General features: G+C 47.1%; 1 protein-coding gene across 14 annotated transcripts in view; it reads left to right on the top strand.

The window, feature by feature from the left end:
- The window catches only part of mcf2la (mcf.2 cell line derived transforming sequence-like a), a 55,453-nt gene that overhangs the window by 32,874 nt on the left and 10,411 nt on the right, over nucleotides 1-12,168 (top strand). For all 14 annotated transcript variants that reach the window (XM_031558297.2, XM_031558293.2, XM_031558306.2 and 11 more), the window contains exons 5-18: nucleotides 1,712-1,831; nucleotides 2,380-2,496; nucleotides 3,352-3,501; nucleotides 3,923-4,047; nucleotides 5,971-6,085; nucleotides 6,396-6,515; nucleotides 8,829-9,020; nucleotides 9,329-9,520; nucleotides 9,973-10,132; nucleotides 10,639-10,777; nucleotides 11,059-11,125; nucleotides 11,322-11,437; nucleotides 11,773-11,842; nucleotides 11,975-12,067. In XM_031558297.2, the coding sequence (XP_031414157.1) occupies nucleotides 1,712-1,831; nucleotides 2,380-2,496; nucleotides 3,352-3,501; nucleotides 3,923-4,047; nucleotides 5,971-6,085; nucleotides 6,396-6,515; nucleotides 8,829-9,020; nucleotides 9,329-9,520; nucleotides 9,973-10,132; nucleotides 10,639-10,777; nucleotides 11,059-11,125; nucleotides 11,322-11,437; nucleotides 11,773-11,842; nucleotides 11,975-12,067 (1,776 nt within the window). The remainder of the gene's footprint in view (nucleotides 1-1,711; nucleotides 1,832-2,379; nucleotides 2,497-3,351; nucleotides 3,502-3,922; nucleotides 4,048-5,970; nucleotides 6,086-6,395; nucleotides 6,516-8,828; nucleotides 9,021-9,328; nucleotides 9,521-9,972; nucleotides 10,133-10,638; nucleotides 10,778-11,058; nucleotides 11,126-11,321; nucleotides 11,438-11,772; nucleotides 11,843-11,974; nucleotides 12,068-12,168) is intronic.

Below are 12,168 nucleotides of genomic sequence, written 5' to 3'. Positions count from 1 at the left end.
ACAGTGGTGTGTGTGTGTGTGTGTGTGTGTGAATGAGACAGTTTCTTTTAATTGATGTGTATTGGTGTGAGCACATGTCCATGTTGTGTCCCTAAGCTATGGCCCAGGAGGAGCAGATGGTGTTTGTGGGAGTGTGTGGACGTAGTCACATTTTAGTGGAGAGTGTCCTTGTCTGGAAAGTCAAGGTTAGGCATCCCAGACATTTTCTGCTGTTTTTCAGTTCAGCATCGTTGATTGGACGATGGCGCATCTGCAGACATTAGCACTGTATATGCAGATTAGGTCTCTCCTCTTTTCGCTGACCCGTCCCAGATTCATGAGCGTGATGGGATGCAAGAAAACAAAAGCCGACGCACAGATGCATTCTCCTCAGAGGACCCATTGGCCCTTCCAGTCTGATGGATTTGACACGTGGCTTGGCCGGGGCGGTTGTGTTGTTCACCAGGCCCGGCGCGTGCCTCTCGGCAGCGCAGCTCATTGTTGTGTTAATCAAAGGTCAGAGGTCAGTGCGGCGGCGTAAACGACTCCAGACGCTGAGCTCTTAACGCCAGTGCCATAATGATGCCATACTGAGACGCCCTGTAGAAGAAAGCCTCACCTGACCGCGTTGGCCCCTGCCCATAATGAGGTGAAGTCTGTGGGGACTGGGAATGTTTTGATGTTGAATTTAATGAAACAGTGACATGACAAACCCCCTGCCCATCCCCTCCCTTCGATGCGGACAGAGGGACGGGCGATAATTGCCTCCCTCTCGTGGGCAAGGCACAGCCTAAGATGAAGAAGAAGAAGGCATTTATTAGCATGCTAATTATTAGGCTCCAGGGCCCTTTTTCTCAGCTAATTGTTTGTTCGAGTGAATGCACACAAAGTGTGGTCTCCAGAAAGAAGAGCGATGCTCGTACTCGGAGTCTTCTTTGTGTTTGGGAGGCATTGGTGGAAGAGGTGTCATGACGACTGACCTGTGGGGGAGATGCTACAGGAGATGGAGCCGCTCTAGATGAGGGGATTTAAAGCCCTGCGGCTACACAGTGTCCTCCAGCAGGCTCACTGACCAACTGACACTCATACTGTCATAATGAGAGCCCTCCTGTTAAGCAGTGAAATCCTACCTCTCTCTCTGGGTGTGTGTGTGTGTGTGTGGGTGTGGGTGTGTGTGTGTCAGTGAAAGGGAAGTATTGATCTGGTGTTGAATATTTCATATGCCACTCAAAAAGGCCCATGGGGAAGTCTTTAATGAACAGAATGTAAACACCCTCCAGTGTGTCGGCAGCTGCCGCTGTGTTCATGTGGTGGCCGAGAGGTAAAGGAGGGAGCCAGGGAGAAGGATGGAGAGAAAGAAGAGAAATGAGAGAGGCCATTGTTCTGTGCAGCGGTGGTTCCCAAGGAGTAGTGTTGCTATGACAACCCAGTATGTGTGTTAGTCTTCCAGGCACAAAAAAAACCCCTCTTCACTGACTGCAACACTTCCCATCACACACACACACACACACACACACACACACACATACACACATTTAAATCCAAGTGTAATTTGATTGTTTAATATTCATTATATGTTTTCAATCCACAGTGGCATTGTTCTAATAAAAAATGCTTTAGGCAGTTATGCCAAAATAATGAAGAAACTGATTGAAATTTTGTGATTTTCCCTTTGTTGTGTGTGTGTGTGTGTTGATGTGTTTGTGTGTTTGTTTGTTTGTTTGTCTCGCAGGGCTCTTTCCCAGGAAACCTTCAGCTTGTTTTGGTTTTGAGGCCCACTACTCTTTTACAGCGGACACTCTCCGACATCTTCTTTAAGTTCAGCAAGGATGAGTTCAAAATGAAGGTGCCGGTATGTCCGCGCGCGCACACACACACACACACACACACACACACACACACACACACACACACACACACACACACACACACACACACACACACACACACACACACACACACACACACACACACACACACACACACCCTATGCTACATTCACACCCGCTTTCTGTCTCACCCACAGATCGGCATGGAGAGCCAATTAGTACATTAAAGAAACTGTTGTGGTGGGGTTTCCCCAAGAAGGAAAGCGTGAGAGAAAGAGAGAGCAGGGGGAGGAGAGGGGGAGGCAGAGGACCAAAAGAGGTCTTTGAGAGCCAGAGCTGGGCTGAGAGAGAAGGGAGAGACAGATGGCAGGATGCCGGGGCAGCCATAGAGTAGTCATTAGCTGGATAAAACAGCACGGTTTCAATACATTAGGAGTCTGTGTGTCAGCCTCGTCTCTTGAGACAAAAATAATCAGTCATAAAACACACAACTGACAGAATCATCTTTTGTGTGTGTGTGTTTGTGTGTGTGTGTGTGTGTGTGTGTGTGTGTGTGTGTGTGTGTGTCCAGGTAATAATGCTCAGCTCGGTGACTGAGCTCCACAGCTACATTGATCGGACTCAGTTGACCCAGGAGCTGGGTGGTACACAAGAGTACTGCCATGAGAAGTGGATCTCCCATCGTACGGTAAGCTCTCTCTCTCTCTCTCTATGTCTTCCTCTCTCTCTCTCTCTCTATGTCTTCCTCTCTCTCTCTCTCTCTCTCTCTCTCTTCCCCTCTCTCTCTCTCTCCCTCTCTCTCCCTCTCTCTTCCCCTCTCTCTCTCTCTCTTCCTTCCTCTCTCTCTCTCTCTCTCTCTCTCTCTCTCTCTCTCTCTTCCTCCCTCCCTCCCTCTCTCTCTCTCTCATGTAGATCTGGTGCACTTTTGATGTTAGAAATATAAAACCCCATGAATATGCCAGACACACCATGACATGACCGGCTTAGAACTCCACCAGTATCATTTGTCCAGTTAGCAACTTTGAAGTCATGAACCCTTCTTAAGCCTTAAAAGGGACAAGGGAGTACACACATTTAGTCTGGCACTTGGAAGAGGATTTCGATCCACTCAAGTTGTTGGATCAATAAATTCAGGGAAAAGGAAACCAATCAGATCCATGTGTGTGTTTGTGTTGTATTGAGTGGAACAAGGCCACTCGGGGTCTATAAGGATCACTGCACAGGGGCATGTGCAAGGTTTCTTTCCGTGATTGAAAGGCAGGTCTCTCTAAACTCTAAGCTAAACATGTTACATCATCCTAATCTGAGAGTTGTGGCCTAAACTACAGGAATATTACTAATTCAATGATTATTTATTAATTTATTTAACCAAAGGAACTAAGCTAATCTTTAACTAAAAGAATATTTAGTCTTTAGTTAATGAACTGCTGAACTGCCCTCAAAACAGGTCCAATAAAGTGTTAAGTTTTATTTCATTGTATGTACTGTACATGTATGTATATTTGTATAACAGCGTGTGCTGTTGTCTCTTGTCTGTTGTCAGGCTATAGAGGGCTTTGCGTTGATGGTGAAGAAGACTGCCCAGACGCTGCAGTCATTCGGCACAGAGCTGGCTGAGACGGAGCTGCCCAATGACGTGCAGGCCACAGCCAACCTGCTCAGCACACACTCCAGCAAGAAAGACAAGATGAAGGTAAACCCCTTCAACGCCAGCCATGGGCTCCCATTGGCCACTCTTCAACGCCAGCCATAGGCTCCCATTGGCCACCCTTCAACGCCAGCCATAGGCTCCCATTGGCCACCCTTCAACGCCAGCCATAGGCTCCCATTGGCCACCCTTCAACGCCAGCCATAGGCTCCCATTGGCCACCCTTCCCTCCATCTAGTCAGTTAAGACATTCAAAGTCTTAAGTTTGACTGCCTGGGAATGAATCCACTATGATGAAGTGATGTTCAGGCCTTTTGGAGAATCGCATATGCTAATACATCAGTTGACTACATAGAAGACTGTATTTTATATTTATGCATTGAAGTTCTAGAGACTGTTGTAAAATGTAACCAAAGTCTAAAGCCATGTCTCTTAACCCCTCTTCTTTGTGTGTGCATGCGTGCAGGAGGATCTAAAGATCGCGCTTTGTCAAGGTGGCCGTCTTCTAGAAAGCATCAATGAGCCACTAGTCACAGACGCCGACTACACTATGAACCAGGACGAGATGGAGAACCTTGCTACTGTGCAGAGGTGACGCACTCATTATACACAGGCACACACACACACACACACACACACACACACCTTTTGTGGTTAATTTCAAAGCAATAGAATGCGTAAGGCATAATGTACACTCAGCACCTTTAGATTTGACTCTATAGGAATCTTGGCAGCAAAAGTGCCCAGGTGTGCACTCTCTCCTCTCTATATGATGCAGCGTTTCCAGCCAAGAGAGGATGTATTCTTTTTTACAACACTGAGAAGAAATTGCTTTGTAGGCTGCCTTTCTCCACTGTGCACCTTCTAGTGTGCCTGCTGCGTCATTAAAGTGACTGAATGATAATAATGAACGGTGTAATAAAATGGTTGGAGAAGCGAGTTTCTTGTGATGTGTGCTGCTGCTGCTCCTGCCGCAGTGATCCACGCTGCCAGCCCCCGCGATCAATGAAGTTGCATCTAAATCAGATGCCTTGCGTCAGCAGACTCAACTCCTGCTGTTAAACTTTAATAGGAGAGACCACACGAGACTGCGTCAGTCTCAACCCTATATGTTTACTATATCTAAATATGTTTATATATAAACGCATGATAAAATACATTTTGAGTGTAGTACCATATTATGTATATATTGCTAACATGTGAAGAGCATCCAGAGTCGAGTGTTCGATGTGTGGGCTTGTGTGAACATCACTTTGTATTTGATGAATACCCCCCAGTTTTTATAAGCTGGTACTTTAATACTGCAGTGTATGTGTAGGCTTGTGTGAACATCACTTTGTATTTGATAAATACCCCCTAGTTTTTATAAGCTGGTACTTTAATACTGCAGTGTATGTGTAGGCTTGTGTGAACATCACTTTGTATTTGATAAATACCCCCTAGTTTTTATAGGTTGGTACTTTAATACTGCAGTGTAGGTTCATAAAGCCCGAATGATGAAACTGATGAACAGTCTGTCGTACAATAACACAGAGACACGGAACACAGGAAGGGCAATGAGCTTCATTCATTAGGTAAACAGACTGCATAACGCCCCTCTAGGAATCTGCTGAGGTAACACTGCTGCTTCAGTACATCTGATCCTGTAGGGGAGTGGGTCTCGTGAGGGCGGCTGCTGCTGCTGCTGCTGCTGCTGCTACTGCTGCTGTGGTGGTGTTCTAAAGGGAGCAGGGGGCTGGGTGGGGGTTGTGAGGGCACGGGTGTATTTTGGGCAGATTGCCAGCAGCCAACGAGATTGAAGGTGACAGACGTAGCCAATGGCAGAGCTGTGCCCCCCAGGTGCATATCACACACACACACACACACACACTCACTCACTGACACACACACACTCACGGTCACACACTCACTGACACACACACACACACACACACACACACACGGTCACACACGTTATATAAGAGCGGCCTGTGTCCTCACCAGTGAAGGCCAAGGCAAGGAGAGCTCGGCGCTGTGAATCAGACCATGATCAGTGAGTCTCATAGAGGCATGTGAGTGTTATTCAAAGCGACTCGTGTCTGGAGGATTTGAGAGGGAAGCTTTCCTGTCGTTGTCTGATTTCATCATGTAGAAAAGGGCAAGCTTGTTATGTAGTTCTGTCTGTCTGATGTGAGTGCGGTAGTCTGAGAAACGTTCAAAAACAACAGTTGGAAGGGCATGGAGCTGGAGAGGGCGCTTTACTTCAATAAATCAGCTTCTGTTAACGGTCTTAAATGGAGAAAAAGAAATGGTTCTTTAATGGAGGTCATTCATGGCTTGGTGCAGGTCTAAGCGGGACACAGTTAACACCGTGTAAAGATAATGTACACTTGCCAAGTAGGTGCCTCTTTATAAATGGCCATGCAGGCTAGATGGAAAAATTCCAATTTACAGCATGGCTGATATTCCAATGAGTCCGAGGCAGGAATTGTGCCTTGCGGTGGTGTTTATGCTGATTCTTCCTGGTGTCTTCAGGCTGCTGGGTCAGCTGGACGAGACGGAGACAGCGTTTGATGACTTCTGGGAGCGCCACCACACCAAGCTGCAGCAGTGCCTGCAGCTCCGTCACTTTGAGCACAGTTACAGAGAGGTGTGTGCTTTGTGTCTTATATATTCTGAGTGAGTGGGCATGGATTACTGTTATGATATCTCTTCTGTGTGCATGTATGTCTATGAGAATGAGAGTATGGCTGAGCCCCGATGTGTGTTGTGTGTGTGTGTTGTGTATGTGTGTGTTTGGTGTCTTCAGATTCAGAATGAGAGTATGGCTGAGCCCTGATGTGTGTTGTGTGTGTGTGTGTGTGTGTGTGTGTGTGTGTGTGGTGTCTTTAGATTCAGAATGAGAGTATGTCTAAGCCCTGATGTGTGTGTGTGTGTGTGTGTGTGTTTGGTGTCTTCAGATTCGCTCCCAGCTGGACCTGATGGGAGACAGACTGACGGGCTTCTCGGAGGTGGGCATAAGCCCCGCCCACGCGGAGCACATCCACAAAGAGCTCACCTGTCAAGAAGAGCGCACCTGCGTAAGTTACCGTGGCAACCCCACTATCAAACCACAAACGTATTACTCACCACATGAAGTCATCACATGCACCCGCTTGACCCAACATGGAGTTACCATAGCAACACTGGTGCCACTACCAGTTCCGACTTAATTCCTGGAACTAAAAGAAGATGAAGTTGTGGATTGCAGTGTTTTAAACAAAGAATTTCCCATTTAAATGCTAATTAGTTTAAAATACTATATCATCCTCAGTCTCAACATGGCACTGAGTTATGAAACTATGACCTGCAGAGGTAACCATGGCAACACTGGTACTATCACAATGGTAGTATCACAATGGGCTTGACCCTGCATGTCTCTTTTTCAGTGGCTTCTGATCTACCGTTGTGGTGCAAAAGCAGACGTTGTAAAATTAACAGAAGATATTTTTTAACTATTTAAGTATTCCACTTAAAATTATAGAATATTATGCTAAGGGAATCAATGCATAAATGGTAGTAGCATCTTATATCACAAATAACCTTCTGCGTCTTAGTCCACTTCACGGACAAAGGTGATGGCACAGTCTGTATGGTCTTGAGCACTCATTAAGGAATAGGTGAGGGATCCTTAATGGACATAATATCAAGTTTGAATAGGGAGGCAGAGAACTAGAGGAAATCGAAATGGTTCTGTATGCATTGTTCTGTTCTTATAAGTCACTTGTCCATCACCAGCCGTCTCTCTTGGTGCTGGAGCCCCGTGTGAGAGGCACTGCATTAGGGTCTGTCTGTCTGTCTGTCTGTCAGCCCATTGATCAAACTCATGCGTGGGAGGGTCTGTCTGTCTGTCAGCCCATTGATCAAACTCATGCGTGGGAGACGCTTCTTTCCGGCTGTAGCTAGAGGGGAGCCTCACAGAGCTGCTCCTGCCGTAGTCTTCACCAGTGCACCAAACCTGTCACCTCGCTCAGCCAACTGTGACCAGACGGGCTGTGGGGCTGGAGTGGGGAGCTGTAAGGGGCTGTGAGGGGAGAGCCAAGAGGGGCTCACGGGGCCGTTTCTTTTGTGTTTGAGTGAGGCAAAGGAGAGCAAAGGTCCAGCGCTAGAGGAAGGAGTCGCATTGGTTGGGAAGGGGAGGGCTTGCTGAGGCGGCATTCTTCTTCTGCCGCTGCTGGTCTCCTTTAGAGCGCCACTGCACGTGCCCATCAGGAGAGGCTGCCTAGTGCTGCTGCTGCTGCTGCTGCTACTACTGCTGCAGAGGGGAGGGAGGGAGGGAGGGAGAGAGAGAGTGCAGGCAGGGAGGGAGGGAGGGAAGAGTGGGGGATGGGTGAGGAGAGAAGGAGATGTGGAGGCAGGTTAGTGGAGGGTAGGAGAATGCACAAGGAGAGGGAGCTCTTCACCCTTGATTGGCCAGGCTGCGGACTTGCCGCTGTGTGTGTGTGTGTGTGTCTGCGTGTCTGCGTGTGTGTGTGTGTGTGTGTGTGTGTGTGTGTGTGTGTGTGTGTGTGTGTGTGTGCGCGCGCACACACAGACATATGCAGGCATCCATGCCGGGGATGGTAGCTGCTGCAGATATGTGCTATGTTCTCTGCTGCTGTGGGCAGGCAGGTTTGATGGAAGCAATATCTCTTGCTCCTTAAAATATAAACAGAAATAATCCAGTCTAGTAAAATAACTGAAATATTTCTGCAAAGTGCTTTGTCGTTTTGAATAATATATTCTGTTTAGTTGTACCGGGTTGTTAACACTGTAGTGCGCTAGTCTGCCAGCAATGGTGCAGACAGGCAAATAGCTTGCCATCTCTCTGGCTTTCTCCAGTGTTATTTTTAGATCTTATATGGGTCATGTGGTTGTCATTTGTTCAAAGAAAATACCACCCCAAACATCATCTACCAAGATATGGGAATGAAAAGATGGTGATAAATACAGCATGACCTGCACAGGCAGTAGAGCTAAAACAGAAATATATTTCACTATAGTGCCAGATTTGTTCTATTACACAGCATTTTAAAAGGGTGTTCAGCAGATTCTAATAGTGATAAGTACGGAGAAGCTGAAGTTCCAGGCACAGCCTCCAAACCGCAGGCTGCTGTGTCCTACACTAGTGCTCTTACACAAGTGCTCTTACACAAGTGCTGTTCTGACCTGAAGCCGTAGCTGCAGTGCAAGCCATTTTTAGGTGAAATGATGACACAGTCAGTGCTGAGAATGTTACGTTTAGTCAGATATAATGAATGTTTCTACTGTCAATGAATTTTAGTGAAAGAATATAATACCATTAAAATACCTTCACAGTTGCGCTTGCCTGATGACGTGTGTGTGTGTGTGTGTGTGTGTGTGTGTGTGTGTAGGAGGTGCTGGACCGTGCACTGGCCCTGGCCGCTGAGGGAGACCAGCTCATTGAGAGCTCCCACTACGCTGTTGACTCCATCTTGCCCAAGTGCTCTGAGCTGCGCACCATCAGCGAGGAGATCAGCTCCTTCATGAGGGCCAAGAAGACCCATCTACTCAAGTGTCTGGAGCTGCACCAGAGCCTGGAGAAGGTAAACACCCTGATGCCAGTGCATGCAGAGGTCACACTCCACATACTTCCCTCACGCAACTCACTCACTGTATTACGCCTCAATTATACTCTAGACTCAATATCCACGGTTAAGGTGTTCGGTCATTCTAAAGGATCATTTGAATAATAATCTTCCAATTTCTTTTTGTTTTCTTCTTCTGTATAACATCCATCTTCTCCATTATTTGCCCCTTCACAACCCCCACCATCTCTCTCTCTCTCTCTCTCTCTCTCTCTCTCTCTCTCTCTCTCTCTCTCTCTCTCTCTCTCTCTCTCTCTCTCTCCCAGGCCACCAGGTGGTGTGATAGTGGCATCTACCTGCTGGCCTCTCAGCCGGTGGACAAATGTCAGTCACAGGATGGGGCGGAGTCAGCCCTACAGGAGCTGGAGCGTTACCTGGAGACAGCCAACCAGAGCAAGCTGACTGACCCCGGCTCCATCTGGAGAGACTATGAGAGCGTGCTCAACGTGGAGTTCAGGGTAAGCTGCAGGGTGTCACTCCACAGCTTCATCCACATGGCTAACCTGTCAGCTGATGCTAGCTTTGACGCTAGCGTGATTAATAACACAGAGCACGTGTGCCTTTTTTGGTGATTAATAACACGAGGAGCACACTAGCGGTGCCAAGCTAATGGATGTGCCCTTGAGAGAGGCTGGTCCTCCAGGAGCACATGTTCCACCTGATTTCAGCTAATGAGCGCATGTGTCCCACTAATTAATGAGTTAAATCAGGTGTGTGCCTGGTGCATGAACATGAGCTGAATGGGAAGTATAGGGTGGGCTGTTCACTTGTTTGCATGCGTGTTTTGTTTGTGTGTGTGTTTGCATATATACTTAAACGTGTGTTAATCTGTGTGTGTGTGTGTGTGTGTGTGTGTGTGTGTGTGTGTGTCTGTGTGTTTGCTTGGGCATGTGTGTGTGTGTGTGAGCAGGAGCAGGTAGAAAAGGTCCTGCAGAAGCAGGTGTCCATGCAGGAGATGTTTGACAAGCGGCGGGTCAGCCTGAAGAAGCTGGCAGCGAAGCAGACACGCCCTGTCCAGCCGGTGGCTCCGCGGCCAGAGGCCTTCCCCAAGTCCCCCATGTCCTCTCCAGGTGAGGGCTCCCACTGGCCACCCATGGAAAGAGGGAGATGCTGGACCTTCTTCTCATAAATCCTTACATTCCCCTGCAGCTACTCTCAACATATTGTATAACACCGTCCCTTACATGGCCTAAAACACACGCACACGCACACGCACACGCACACGCACACACACACACACACACAGTCACACACACAGTCACACACACAGTCACACATACTCTACATCAGCATGGTCCTCCGCAATGTCATACCTCACGTGCTGCTGCAACCTTTGGTCCCCCTGGATGAACACAAAAGACTGCATAAATGAGGGTTTATCATGTAATTCTACTCTGCCATCTGGTGGTGATATAAAGAACTACATATATGCATACATACATACATACATGTCATGCACACAGACAATAACCGAACTGTTTTTCAACACAGTGGACTGGAGAGATGTGACATGTTTTAATATATTTCCAGTTATAGAGTGTAATGTTTGTATTTTACTACGTGTGTGTCCCTGCAGCTCACAGAAGCCAGGAGAAGAGCGGCTCTGATGGAGAGATCCTGAGTGTGTGTAAGAAGGACCCCAGCCTGCCCAACGGGACCGACAGCAGACCCCCATCTCTGTCAGAGGAGGAGGAGAACCTGGCTGTGCTCCGGAGGTGAGCAGTGCATGTTTGTGCTCAGATGAAGCACATTAGCAATACAGACTTCTTATAGGATTTGAATGTCTGTTAATCTCTCCATCTATCTATCTATCTATCTATCTATCTATCTATATGTGTATCTATATGTGTATCTATCTATCTGTATCTATCTTACATTTTTGATTTGTAATTAAGGAGTCTTGTTATTTTGTGTGGAATGATACGTTTCATTGTACTTTATAGAGTTAGGCAGTGCATAAACCGTATACTGAGGTTGTGTGTGTCTGTGTGTACAGGCATGTGATGAACGAGCTGCTTGAGACTGAGAGAGCATACGTGGAGGAGCTGCTGTGTGTCTTACAGGTGAGAGATCACTACCCTGAGGTCCACAGCTACAACTTACCATATACCTATGAAACCAGACCTAATGTTTATCAGATCCAAAGTCTCTTGATTAATAGAAGTTGTGGGATTATGGATGCAGACATGTAGTGTTTTCATCAACTAGTTGTAGAGTTAAGGCTCTAATCTGACTGCTGTGAACTCCATTGTGCTCCAGGGCTATGCAGCAGAGATGGAGAGCCCAGCCATGGCGCATCTGATGCCCAGCCCCCTCGTCAATAAGAAGGACGTTCTGTTTGGAAACATGCCTGAGATCTACCAGTTCCACAAACGGTATGCTCAGCCCACACTGTGTGTGTGTGTGTGTGTGTGTGTGTGTGTGTGTGTGTGCGTGTGCGCGTCTGTGTGTGTGTTTGTTTGTGTGTGTGCTCAGCCCACACTGTGTGGGAGCCGGTAGCTCCATTGTCTGTAGGACCTTCTGAGCTAACTTTGGATCTCATTTAGAATGTGTGTTATGACGAGGCTGTGTGCCAGGCCTGAACATAATGGACAAGATGGGATGTATTTTGTATTTTACCTTTTATATCTGAGAGGACAATGATGGCTGTGTGTGACCAATGCATGTGAAAGACAGATTTGGTGTTTACTAATGTTTATCTTTCATGCAGGACGTTCCTTCGAGAGTTAGAGGCATACACAGACTGCCCTGAACTTGTGGGACGTTGCTTCCTGGAGAGAGTGAGTTCACCATCAGGCCTAGAGCATTTCCTCAGGCCTCTATTGTCCTGTTGTCTCTTGTTCTCACTTCCTCTGTATTGTTTTTATTTGTTTCTTCATATTTTGCTTTACCTCTTTGGTTCTGTCGCTCAGATGGCAGATTTGCAGATCTATGAGAAGTACTGCCAGAACAAGCCCCGGTCAGAGAGTCTGTGGAGGCAATGCTCCGACTGCGCCTTCTTCCAGGTAAACTCTTACAACAAAGAAATTAGACAAATAATTCATTCACATGTTTAAACATTTCTAAAGATCATTTATAGGAAACTAAGCAGGCTTTTAGGAAATGA

This window comes from Clupea harengus, chromosome 21, assembly GCF_900700415.2.
Source record: "Clupea harengus chromosome 21, Ch_v2.0.2, whole genome shotgun sequence".
NCBI lineage: Eukaryota > Metazoa > Chordata > Actinopteri > Clupeiformes > Clupeidae > Clupea > Clupea harengus.
This window is presented reverse-complemented; position numbering and strand designations above follow the sequence as displayed.